Below are 12,736 nucleotides of genomic sequence, written 5' to 3'. Positions count from 1 at the left end.
GCTCGGAGGGGGAGCTCAGACCTTGCTGTGGCATTGCCACACACAGGGAGGTTTCTAGCAGGTTCTGTCTCCTGTTGGGGCTGCACTGAGGGCTGGGCAGCTGAACCCCTGCGTGCCAGAGCCTGGGCTAACCAAGGCCAGGAGAGGAGAGGGTGAGGGCTGTAGAAACAAGGGAGCTGCCCCGGGAGTGAAGCTCTGCATGGCTTTGGTTTGTGGGGCTGATGCTGTGCGGGGCCTTGGTGCATTGACAGCTACACAGGGTGCAGGGAACACAAGCTGAGGATGCCCTATGAGAATGGACACTGGGGCTGGGAGCAGGAGCCTCAGACCTTCCCTCGCCTCCTCCGGGCTGCAATGATCCAGAAGCAGCCCCAGCTGCCTGCAGGGATGGATCCTGGCACTGCTGTGCCCCTGGCCCAGCTGGTCACTGCCCTCCAGGGCCGCTGGCAGGGCACAGCCTCCTTTCTGCTCACACTGCCGGCTCTCAAGTGCAGAAAAGAGTCAAAGAGCCCTTCTGGTCCTGCAAGAGAGACAATTCCAGGTGAGGACGGGGCTTTGTTCCCCTGCTAATGAGCTGCGGTGGGGCAGGCACAGCTCGGGTCCCTTTGTGGCTCTCACAAAGGGCTGTCACAGCTCTGATTGCTGAATTGGCCTCTCTGGAGTCTGCAGTGGCTCTAACTGCGTTTGTCTGTGCTGTGCTGACAGAGTGTGCAGATGATGGCAGGGCTGAGCCAGGCTGTGGTCAAATGGGATCCAACTGCATTGTTTTACTCTGCTTTACAGAATGAGCCTCTCTTTACAAAATGGGCTCTGCTCACAAAGACTTTCAAACCTGCCTAGGCCAAAGAGAGGAGCTGCCTGTGCTGAGCCCTTTGCTCATGGCCCCAGCTGAGACCTGGTGAACAGCCCAATCCCAGCTGAGGGACAGGTTTGCATCGGTGTTTTTCCCGATAATTAATAACATTAAAAGTTATTGAAAGCTTAGTAACATTTTCCTATTAATCAGTGCAGAGTTTGGTGTGACAAACCCAAGCTTGGCTTCCTCTCTCAGGTTCCTGGGCAGCCTCGTTGGGATGTAAAAGTTGGATTGGCCTGGCCCTGGTGGAAGCTGAGAGCTGAGTCATGGCTGGAGAGGTGTTGGTGAAAGGATTTTTCTCTTGCAAAAACCCTGCATTTGTTTATTTCTGTACAGTCACTGTGCTATTTCTGCCTTTCCCTTTTGCCTGCCCTAATTGGATTAATTAGGAGCAGCTGAAGATTGGATTGCAGGGCACTCACCTCTGAGCACGTGGCTGCCTCCATCACATGATCAAACAAACTCCAGTTTGCCCAGTGCCACAGTGAGACGAGTGTTTACTGGTTTTCACTGGAACGAGAACCTCTGACTTGAAATGGCTGCTTGGGAATGGGTGAAAGGGAACAGAAAGAAGAGAAATTGCAATTATTGAGGATTGTTCTGTAGGGGAATTGTCTCCCATTCCATCTGCTGGGAGTTCATGGAAGGACCTGGATACCTACTGGGATCTTGACTTTTTGAGCAGCGCTGTCTCGGAGCAGGAGGACGCCTTGCTCTTCTCATGGCCCACACAGGAGGGGCTGCAGCCACAGGAGCTCCTGCCCGGGGGGCTGTGGCTGTCTGGCAGGGCCAGGCTGCTGTCCCTGGGCAGGGGTCCCTCCTCCTCCAGGGGGCTGTGGCTGTCTGGCAGGACCAGTCTGGGGGTGTTTGGTAGGGCCAGGCTGCTGTCCCTGGGCAGGGGTCCCTCCTCTGAGGGGCTAGGGGTATCCAACAGGGCCAGGCTGGTGTCCCCGGGTAGGGGTCCCTCCTCTGGGGGTCTGGGGGTGTTTGGTAGGGTCAGGCTGTTGTCCCTGGGCAGGGGTCCCTCCTCTGGGGGGCTTGGCAGCTTTTCCTCCCCCATTTCTGTCTCCTGAGGGGGTCTGGGTGGGTTTGAGTGCCCCTGAGAGGAGCCCTGAGCTGTGTCCTTGTCATCTCCTGGCGCTGCTGTTGGGGGGGTCCCCGAGGGGCTGCTGGGCCTGGGGGGCTCGGGGGTCTCTGGGGCAGGGACAGAGCCCTCGGCCGCCCCGTGGCCGCTCATGTGCAGCTTCTTCATGTGGTGCACGACGGCCGCAGCGTTGAAGGCTTGCTGGGGAGGGAGACAAAAGCCCAGTGAGCAGCTGGTGATGGCAGGACACGCTGTCCCCCCCCCAGTGACACCAGTGCTGCCAGCACCGGCTGTCTGGGATGGGCACATTCTGCCAGAAACCCACAAACACCACCTGCCATGGGTGCAGGCTGCTGCTGTGTTTGGAGCTCACAGCTGCTTCCAGCCCAGGGAGACAGGGAACAGCTGGAAATGACCCCTCTGCTCCATGGTTGGGGTGAATCTCACTTTGGGAATATTGCTGCCGTCACCCTGCAGACAGGGACTGCAGGCAATCCCAGCTTTGGAGGATCCCAGGGTTTGGGTGCTCACCCCCCCAGCTCAGTGCTGGCTGACAGCAACTGGTGTTTGCTGGTGAAATGGCTCTGGGCTCCAGCAGCAACCACTTACCCTCCATTTGCTCTTTGCAAAGTTTTTCTGGATCTGAGCGCTGACAGATGGGTAGATGTCACGGTGAAGGGCTGTATTTCCATTAATCCTGCAGATGGAAGAGAAGAAAATGGGCTCGTAGGCAGATGGCATTTGTAAGGCATTCCACATTCTGCAGGCACCGAACTGCTTTGTACGTTCAATCAGCAATAATTAAACCCAAAGGAAAAACAGCAACAAAATGTAACACAAACACACACTTCAAAGCCTGGGAAAGCTCAGGGTGGGATTTCTCCTCTGCCTCTGTTTGTGGAGGCAAATATGCACAAATTGCATCCTTAATTATTCATGGTTTGCTTTCTGTGCACACAAGAAGGAGCCAGCCTGGAGATGCGGGGGAGGCGGTGACGATAATGACGTTAACGATGTTAATGACGTTAATGACGGGGTGGGGGACACTCCTGTGCTGGGGACACTCCTGTTCCCTGCTCCCCCAGAGCACAATGAGCACACTCAGTGACCCCTGGGACCCCCGGGCACCCCCAGCTCACCACGGGTGCCTCAGGGCCTCCTCGCAGGTGAACCTCGCGCTCGGGTTCTTCTCCAGGAGGTGCCGGATGAAGTCCTTGGCTGTTGGGAAAGGGGAAAAGAGAGAGGGATTATTGTCCCGTTATTGTGCCCTTATTCCAGAGCTGGTCCCAGCAGAACATGGGGAATGCTGCTGGAGGAACAGCACAGAGGTCAGCCCCGAGGAGAGGGGTTTGTGTGGCTGCTCCAGGGGAGGTTCAGGGGCATTTGGGGAAAAATTCCTTCACTGAAGGAGTGGTCAGGCACTGGAAGGGGCTGGGCAGGGCAGTGGTGGAGTCACCGTCCCTGGAAATGCTCAAAAAATGAGAGATGGCACTTGGTGATGTGGTGTGGTGGGATTCACTCGAAGACTGGACTTGGAGATTTTTCCACCCTTAATAAGTCCATGATTACTCCAGTAAAGGAAGATTCTTATAATGACAGGCTCCAGATGAAAAAACATCAACTCTGCATGCACCAAACTTCACTCTTAGAGTGTGTGAATTGGAATTGAATTATTCACCCAAAAAATAACTCTAGAAACCATGAAGTGAAAACTGAGCAGATTTAGAAGCTGCCCTGAAGAGTTCTTACATCTCTCCCCATTTTTTTCCCTCTGTTTTTCTTGCAGGAAGGATTGTGATGCTTGTTATTAAACCCCAGCACACCCCCTGCTAAGTTTGTTTGTTTGTATAAAAGATTGATGTTGAAATAAGCCGTGAGGATGCTGCCTGCAGTGAGCTCCAGGAGCAGCTCAGGCTGGTGAAATGGTGGCTGACAGGACAAAAGGAAAAAATGGGGGAGAAATGCAGAGCTTCCCTTCTTACAGAACCCCAGAATGGTCTGGGTTGGAAGGAGCCTCAAAGCTGATGCAGTGCCACCCCTTCATTACCTGACTCGGAGATATCGTCCCAAAACGGAGACTCGAACTCGTAGTAGCCTTCCTTGATCTTCTCAAAGAGTTTGGATTCGGTTTCCTCGTAGAAAGGAGGGTACCCGCAGAGCCTGGGGCAGAGCAGAGACACAGGGGCCCTTCAGTGGCAGCCCAGAGTGGGCACAGGCTCCTCCATACACAGCCAGGAGTGACAGAGGTGACAAGGTGTCACAAGGGCGCTCTGTCCCCTCCCTGTCCCTCCCTGCTCAGGGGATCAGCAAAGCTGCACAAAAGAGTTAAAAACTCCCCTGCAGCAGCAGCAGCAGTGAGAGGACAAAGCCACAGCTGGTACCGAGCTGAGAGTGTGGGAGGAAACGAAACAAAAAGTCCCCGGGAAGATGGAATGGTTTTTGTAGGGAGCTGGAGAAAAACAAAGCCAAGGATGAGGCACAGGCAGAGCAAATGGGATTCCTGTCATCTCCTCTGCTGTGCTCGATTCCCCACATCCCTTTAATTTCTGGGTTTGGGAGGAATTCAGTGCTGTGCTCCATAGAGAAAGGGGAGGTCTGGGGGAGCTCCCAAACCCACGGAAAAGGAAAAGGAGCGAGTTCCCAAACCCAGGACAAAGGAAAAGGAGCGATTCCCAAACCCAGAGCAAAGGAAAAGGAGCAATTCCCAAACCCAGAGCAAAGGAAAAGGAGCGATTCCCAAACCCAGAGCAAAGGAAAAGGAGCAATTCCCAAACCCAGGACAAAGGAAAAGGAGCAATTCCCAAACCCAGAGCAAAGGAAAAGGAGCGAGTTCCCAAACCCAGAGCAAAGGAAAAGGAGCAATTCCCAAACCCAGGACAAAGGAAAAGGAGCAATTCCCAAACCCAGAGCAAAGGAAAAGGAGCAGCTGCTGCTGCCCTGTGGCACTCACAGGATGTAGGTGATGACCCCGATGGACCAGCAATCCACGGCTTTGCTGTAGGGCTTCTGGGCCAGCACCTCGGGGGCTGCAGGACAGCAAAGCAAAGGCAGCCCTGAGCAATGATGGCTTATCCAGCACTGGGGGCAGCAGGAGTCACAGCCAGCCACAGCCCCATCTCCCAGCTGAGTTGTCTGCGGTTTTTGGGTCTTTTTAATGCCATTTTACAGAAAGAACCACAGACAGTCTCTGCCTGCATGCTGAGGTTTAACCACAGAGCTGATCCAGCCAGTGCAGTCTGGTGGGAATTAAATAAAATCCCATTGCATTAAAATAATTTTTATAATTTTTTTCAATAGATACATTGCCCTTAAAAATTACCATCTTCTTTGCATTTTTAAAACATAGAAGTTTTTCAGTCCCTACACTCATTTATAGGGTCTGTGCAGTGCCTCTGTGAGTCCCATGTTGTTACCAACACACTGATGTATTTCTTTCCCCCTTCCAGGCATGTCCTGGATGTGCACTGCCCTTTCTCCAGGAACTCCACCAGCACAAACCCACTCCTGCCCCTGGCTCACCCACGTATCCTGGGGTCCCACAGGCCGTGGACATGATCCCGTTCTGCTCCATTTTCGACAGGCCAAAATCCGTGATCATGATTTTGGAGTTCTCCTCGGGGGTGAGGTACAGCAGGTTCTCAGGCTGGGGACACATTTGGGGCAGGAAAATGGAAAAGAGGAGTGTGGTTACCAATTGTTGTGGTGCTGTTGTGAGGTCCCCAGGATGAGGTGAGAGATGAGAATTGACTCTGAGTTCTCAGCAGGCTGATTTATCATTTTATAATATTATATTAAAAGAAAATGATATACTAAAACTACACTAAAAAAAGAAGAAAAAAATCAGAAAGCTAAAAAAAATTGTAATAAAAAACTTGTGACTGACCAGAGTCCCGACACAACTAAACAAGAATTAATCATTAATTAAAAACAATTCACATGGAACCAATCAAAAATACACCTGTTGGTAAGCAACCTCCAAACCACCATCAAATAATTATTGTTTACATTTCTTTTCTGAGGCTTCTCGGGAGAAAAATCTTGGGAAAGAGAATTTTTATAAAATGTGGCAGTGACAGAGGAGCAGAGGGGGTGGAGCAGGGCAGGTGAGGGGTGGGGCAGAGCACAGGTGGGACAGGCAGGGCTCACCTTGAGGTCCCGGTGCACGATGCCATTCTCGTGCAGGTATTTCACAGCTGTCAGCACCTGGTGGATCACCAGACTCGCGTCCTTCTCCGTGTACACTCCCCGCTCCAGGATCCTGTCAAACAGCTCTCCCCCAGACACCCTGTGCAGAGAAAAGGACTGCAATAAACACAAACAGAGCTTTTGTGTGAGCTCAGCTGAGTTCTGCTCCTCCCTCACCAGGTTTTGGGAGGCTGAGGCTGATGGGAGCTCCTGGGTGCAACGCCAGGCTGCCAGTGGGCATTGCTGGCACACCTGGGCACTCTGGGGAGCTTTGAGGCAAGTCCTGCTGGGGCTGGTGTCACAGACATCTTTTATGGAAAATCCTTTCCTTGGGATTTTTCCTCCTGAGAAGCTCAGAGGCCTCAGGAACAAAATGTAAACAACGGTTATCTGCTGCTGTGAAATGCAACAGGTGCATCTGGGATTGGGCCATGTTGGTTGTTTGTAATTAATGGCAAATCACAGCCAGCTGGCTTGGACACAGAGCCTGAGCCACAAGCCTTTGTTATCATTCCTTCTTATTCTATTCTTAGCCAGCCTTCTGAAGAAATCCTTTCTTCTGTTCTTTTAGTATAGTTTTAATGCAATATACATGATAAAATAATAAATCAGCCTTGTGAAGCACGGAGTCAGATCCTGTCTCTCCCCTCACCCTGAGACCCCTGTGAACACGGGCACAGCGCTGGTACCGCGGTACCCAGCCCTGCCTCAGGCTCCCCCCACCAGTGGCCAAGGGTTTGTTCTGTACTGAACCTGCAGTCAGGCAGCAGCAGCAGCAGGAGGGTGCTCAGAGCTGTTCCCTGCTGCTGACACGGTGCCCATTCCATTTCTAGAAACCCTGCGTGGCACAGCTTTAATTAGAAATGCTTCTGTCTCTGCCCTGCTAAAGTGTCAGGAATTGATTTGCATAAATAGATCCAAATCGGGGTTCAGAAAGTCACTGTTGGTATGGGGATGGGCCAAGGGGGCACAAGGAATGCCCAGGTGGGTGCTGACATCCCACACATCCCCTGCTCCTGCCCTGCCCCTCTGTGTGGCCCCAAAATGGCTCTGCTGGTACTCACAGCTGCATGACCAGGTAGAAGTGGGTTGTGCTCTCATAAATATCCTCCAGAGTCACAATGTTTTCATGCTTTATCCTGCAAAGGGAAATGTGGGTCAGAAACAAATCCTGGCAAGGGCAGAGGGGGGAAAAGCCAGCAGTCACCTTGCTTTAATCACCAGGGAGCGTGCACTGGGGGCTCTGGGGCTGCTGTCCCTGCCCTGCATGGCACAGGACCACTGATGTCCATCCAATTCCTTTTGGGGCACCAGGCCCCACCAGTGGGGCCAGACCCTTTAAATACAGCCCCCAGCACATCAGGAACGCTCCTTGGGCTGTCACACTCACTTTTTCAGCACTGCTATTTCATTCTCCAGGCTGCTGTCCCTGTTGAGAGGAGACTTCTTGATGCATTTCAGAGCAAAGAGCTGGCCAGTGCTCTTCTGCTTCACCAGGAAAACTTCTGAGAAGGCACCTCTGCAGAGAGGGGAGAAACTGTATTTCAGGGGCATGGGATGGACTGACAGAGAGGGGAAACAGCACACAAAACAATGTGCTGGAACTTCACGTGGGTGCTGATTCTAAAGCTGGGGCTGTACTGGAGCAGCCCCAAGCTCAGGGTGTTCAAGGCAAGGTTATGCAATGAGAATCAAACCCCACAATTTTTTCTGTACAGAAAATGTCCATTCTGCACAGCCCAGGAGGGAGCTGCAGTTTGGGCTGTGCCACCCAACGTTCTGCAGGTCCAACATGCAAAGAAGCAGGAGAATTCCAGTTAATCTTTAATTCAGCCTTGTTCTGCTGCTGCTGTCCCCGTGTCCCCTTGGGGACAAAGTGACAGTGAGTGTCTGCCCCCCCAGCAGCATCAGGTATTTATAACCTGCCTAAAACCCCAATCCAGCTTTGTCCTGGGGCTGAGCACGAGGCTGGGGCAGTGACAGTGACACTGGGCCAGTCCCCACTAATCCTCATCAAACCTTAATGATGCAGCTTCTTAATTGAGGCCTTAAATGAGGCTTGCTGGGAGGCTCAGGGCAAGGAAGGGCAGTGCTGTGGAGCCTGGGGGAAAGTGAAAACAACTTTGAGGTTGTTTTAAGTCCCAGATCTTCATTTTAATTCTTCAGAGAGCTGGAGCAATGCACGTGGGAAAAATCCCAATTTCTAATGTTAAATTCTCCTATTAAAGCAATAGTAGGAAATGAACAACCTACAAATCAGCTGCTGGGGCATCTGTTCTATATCTCTGTCCCAAACAGTTTATAATAATTATGCTCCTTATTAAAAATGATGAATCAACAAGTGGGCAAGGAGAGAACAAAGCTTTTTGTAACCTCATTCCCTCAGTGAAAGCTGCTGGATAATTCAATTAATCTCTGAGGCTGACAAGGCTCAGAATTTGGAGGAGCTGCTTCTTTGGGAGCTTTTTCGTGGGCTCAGAAGTCACAGAGAATTTGTCCATGACAGAAGTTGCTGGTGGAGGTAATTCAATTCCTCCCCCACAACCTTGGGAATGTTTTGTTGTCTCATGCCCATGAATAGGCAAATGAAGCTGTTAACGCACAGGGAGGGATTGTACAACTCCAGCATCCTTGTTTTTGTTTCATTCCCCAACTGAGTCAGGGCTCCTGAGCTAAATATACAACTTGTTATTGTCGTGCTCTGCCTGCCAGCCCTGACCGTGCAGCAGGAGTGGGCAAAAGCCTGCCCTGCAAGAGAGGGTCCCTGGGGGCAGGGGGCTGCGGGGAGGGCAGGGGGCTCTGCAGGGAGGGCAGGGGCACCTGGAGCTGTGCCTGGGGCTGGGGGCTCTGCTGCTCTTTGGGGAGGGTGAATCAGGAGCGGGAGCAGCAGCAGCAGCACCTTGGGCATCCCTCACCTGCTCCTGGCCTGGGACCCTGGCCAGGGCCGGGAGGGACCCAGGGACACTGAGCAGGGCCAGGAGGGACCCAGGGACACTGAGCAGGGCCAGGACAGACCCAGGGACACTGAGCAGGACCAGGACGGACCCAGGGACACTGAGCAGGGCCAGGAGGGACCCAGGGACACTGAGCAGGACCAGGAGGGTCTGGGGACATTGGCCAGGGCCAGGAGGGACCCAGGGACACTGAGGAGGGACCCAGGACAGACCCAGGGACACTGAGCAGGACCAGTTGGGCCTGGGGAACCAGGGCTGGGGCTGCTCGTGCCCAGGGACACAGGGACAGCAGCTCCTGTGGGTACTCACGAGCCCAGGGCTTCCATGAAGATGAAGGTTTTGCGGATGTTGCTCGTCTGCTTCTTCCAGGAGCCGCTGCCTTCCTCCTCCTTGCGCCCCATCTCCTCCAGAGTGGAAGCAGGAACGCTGTGAGGAAGAGGAGGAGGAGGAGGATGAGGAGGAGAGGTCACTGCCACAGTCTGTGTTTGCAGGGAGCCCAGGACCCCCCAGTCACAGCTGGGGTCAGAGCTTGGCCTGGGAGCTGTGAAATGTTCCCCAGACCCCAAATCCCATCACGGGATCTGGTCTGGGGACTGGAGGGACACTGGAACCTGAGACAGGGACCTGGAGACGGGGGAAAATCGATGTAAAAGTGACCCTGGGAGTTGGGAGCATCCCTGGGAATGGGGAGCATCCCTGGGTGTGTGGAGCAGGAGGGGAGCCAAGGGCAGTGGGACACAGCTGAACCTTCAGAAGACAAAGCAAAATCTCTCCTTGATGTTTTTTACCCCATTTGGAAAAGGCAGGAGTATTCAAGCAGAGAAGAAGCTCAAAGGTCTTTTTCCATGAGAGGCTGCTTGGATATTGGATTCCTCCTGAACCTACTTTATCTCCCTAATTAGCACGTTTGCAGGGTGTTCGGCTCCTTGACACAATTTTTAAAGGTTAATTTAACATTATTGAAACCGAAATTGACTCAATTGTAAACAGCTGACGCTTTCAGTCCATGAAATCACCGAAGGCCTCATGAACTTGACCTTTATTTACCTCTGGGTTTCCGATGCCTGTGGAACTCACAGAAACCAGCTCCTTCCAGAGCCCAGCCTGATCCTGCTGTCTGAAACCAGGGAAGGTCAAAAGTCCTTCACAAAAACGCTGATCAATCAGTAGAAAACTTTCTGCCAATTATTTTAAGTCCCTAAATAACGTTTTCTTTGCAGTCATCTGCCCATCCCAAACCTACAGATCTGGAATATCACAGAAAGAGAATTTGCAGGCAGACATTCACCTGGTGATGGCAGGTGAGTTTTATCCACTCTAAACAAACATCAGAGCTGGCAGGGTGGTGCCGAGTGACACGGAAACTGAGAGGAGCTCCCATTGATCTCCCTGGCTGCTGCCAAACACAGAATGTGAGGTGAAAAAGGAGAATAAAGTCCCCAAGTAGGTCAGGCTGGCCCTGGGGACGAGTGGCATTTTGGCCTCTGCGCTGGAGCCTGTCCTGGTTGGGAGCAGCTGATGGGACAGAGGGAACAGGGCAGGGAGACCCTGCTGGCCTGGCAGAGGTGACAGTGCCAGCCCTGGGACGGGGGATGGACACTCACTGCTGAGATTTGGCCCACCAAACCCCGGGGCTCAACCCTGGCTCATTTCAGTTCCATTCCCGGAGCATTTTGATGTTTAATTCATTGTGAATTCAACAAGTTCCCTGTTTTAAAGGGACTTTGGGCCTGGGGACAGATCCCAGCCCTGGGATGCACACAGAGGTCACCCAGGGGCACCCAGAATTAACATTATTTTAAAGAATTATTTAAATAATTCACATGATTTTAACCCCTGATCCCACGAGGGGCTGTGGTGCCCTTGTGCCCGTTCACCTCCTGGCACTGCAAGCACTCCGGTGTGCCAGGGTTGCATAATGAGATTAAAAAGCTCATTAACCCATGAAGGTGAGACCTTGTGGGGCTGAGAGGGCAAAGCTCATTAACCCATGCAGGTGAGACCCTCTGGGGCTGAGGGTGAAGTGCAGAACTCAGCCATAACAACCACAGCAACAGGCAGGGCTGCACCTGGGTTTGCAACCTGGACAGAGGATAACAAACAATTGTGATATCAGAAGATAATAACCAAGTGTGATATCAGAGGATAACAAACAAGTGTGACATCAGAGGATAACAAACAATTGTGATATCACAAGATAATAACCAAGTGTGATATCAGAGGATAACAAACAAGTGTGACATCAGAAGGTAACAAACAAGTGTGACATCAGAAGGTAACAAACAAGTGTGATATCAGAGGATAACAAACAAGTGTGACATCAGAAGATAAACAATTGTGATATCATAAGATAACAAACAAGTGTGACATCAGAAGATAACAAACAAGTGTGATATCAGAGGATAACAAACAAGTGTGACATCAGAAGATAACAAACAAGTGGGATATCAGTGTCTGACCTCTGGGCTCCCCTCAGCCTGAGCCAAGCCCTGCTCTGCTCTGCCTGATCCAGCTCGACCCTGCTCAGGGTGCAAGGGCTGTTCTGATGACCTTGCTTAAATCATTCCCGAGGAAATCTGCTCTGCTCCCCCATCCCACGGGCACAAACCCATCTGCAGGCAGCCCCTGCCCCTGGATGATGCTCTGCATTAGCAGAACGATTGTAAGTCATGATTAATGGTCTCGTGACAAACTTCCATGGGCAGGGGGAGCAGACATGCGGCTTGCAGGGCTTTGCCTTTGCAATTAGAAGTTTATGGGGAAAAAAGGGGAATGCAAATTCAAAGGGCTTTGATTTTTAAAAGAAATACAGCAAAGCGAGCAAATCTGCATGTGAATGAACAAATGAATGAATGAGTGAATGAATGAAGTGCCAGGGCAGCCGCCGTGTTCAGGGACAAAAGAACAAGAAATCGAAGCCACGAGCTCGCCATTAAAAACAAACCCACATCAGGGCTCTGGATCCCCCTCCGCAGCATCCATTCCAACTTGGGGAACACTGGAAAATCTCCATTTTCATGGGAAATATCCCAGATTCCCTACAGTACTCTGGGTGGAAAATGTCAGAGACGGCTTTCTATGAAATCACCGAACACAACACGAGTGCTGGAAGATCCTACAGAGGAGCAGCCCTCTGGTGTCTCCCTGCTACAAGATAAACCCAATTTCAGTCAAAGCAGGCGAGCGGGGACCCCACCTGCTTCGCCGAGAGAGCAGGAACGGCAAAGGGCTCGTAAGGAAAGGGAATAATTGCGCTTACCCAGGTGAGCACGGACAGAGCTGCTCCTGCCGGCGGCTCCGCTCGGCGCCGTCTGCGGGGATTAGAGCCGGAGGAGGAGGAGGAGGAGGAGATGGAGCGCGATGGTAACCGGGGAGTCACCGGGGAGTCACCGGGGAGTCACCGGGGGCACGGGGACAGCGCTGCAGGGCTGGGCTCCAGCGCCACCAGGCTCAGGGCTGGACCGGGATCTGTCCCCAGTGCCACCAAGCTCAGGGCAGTGCCACCAGGCTGAGGGCTGGGGCTGGGCGTGCGGCAGCTGCTCCTGCTGGCACTGAGACATCCCCAATAGAAATCCAGGCCCCCTTCCTCACCCAAACAACTCCTCAGGGCTTGGAAACCACTCCCATTGCCTTGGCACGGGCTGGCACTCCTGTGGC

General features: G+C 52.5%; 1 protein-coding gene across 1 annotated transcript; it reads right to left on the bottom strand.

Annotated features, from left to right (window-relative positions):
• Window position 1: 1 nt before the first annotated feature.
• On the bottom strand, window positions 2–12,388 carry CAMK1G (calcium/calmodulin dependent protein kinase IG). Its single transcript, XM_058819270.1, has 13 exons — window positions 12,339–12,388; window positions 9,389–9,505; window positions 7,516–7,644; window positions 7,190–7,264; window positions 6,087–6,225; window positions 5,460–5,583; window positions 4,891–4,966; window positions 3,988–4,100; window positions 3,080–3,158; window positions 2,550–2,637; window positions 1,519–2,141; window positions 1,279–1,398; window positions 2–520 (listed from the first exon to the last, which is right to left on the bottom strand). The coding sequence occupies exons 2-12, from the start codon at window positions 9,478–9,480 to the stop codon at window positions 1,302–1,304; spliced, it is 1,635 nt and encodes a 544-aa protein (XP_058675253.1). The 5' UTR covers window positions 9,481–9,505; window positions 12,339–12,388; the 3' UTR covers window positions 2–520; window positions 1,279–1,301.
• Window positions 12,389–12,736: the final 348 nt, after the last annotated feature.

Source organism: Ammospiza caudacuta, chromosome 24 (genome assembly GCF_027887145.1).
Source record: "Ammospiza caudacuta isolate bAmmCau1 chromosome 24, bAmmCau1.pri, whole genome shotgun sequence".
Taxonomy (NCBI): Eukaryota; Metazoa; Chordata; class Aves; order Passeriformes; family Passerellidae; genus Ammospiza; species Ammospiza caudacuta.
This window is presented reverse-complemented; position numbering and strand designations above follow the sequence as displayed.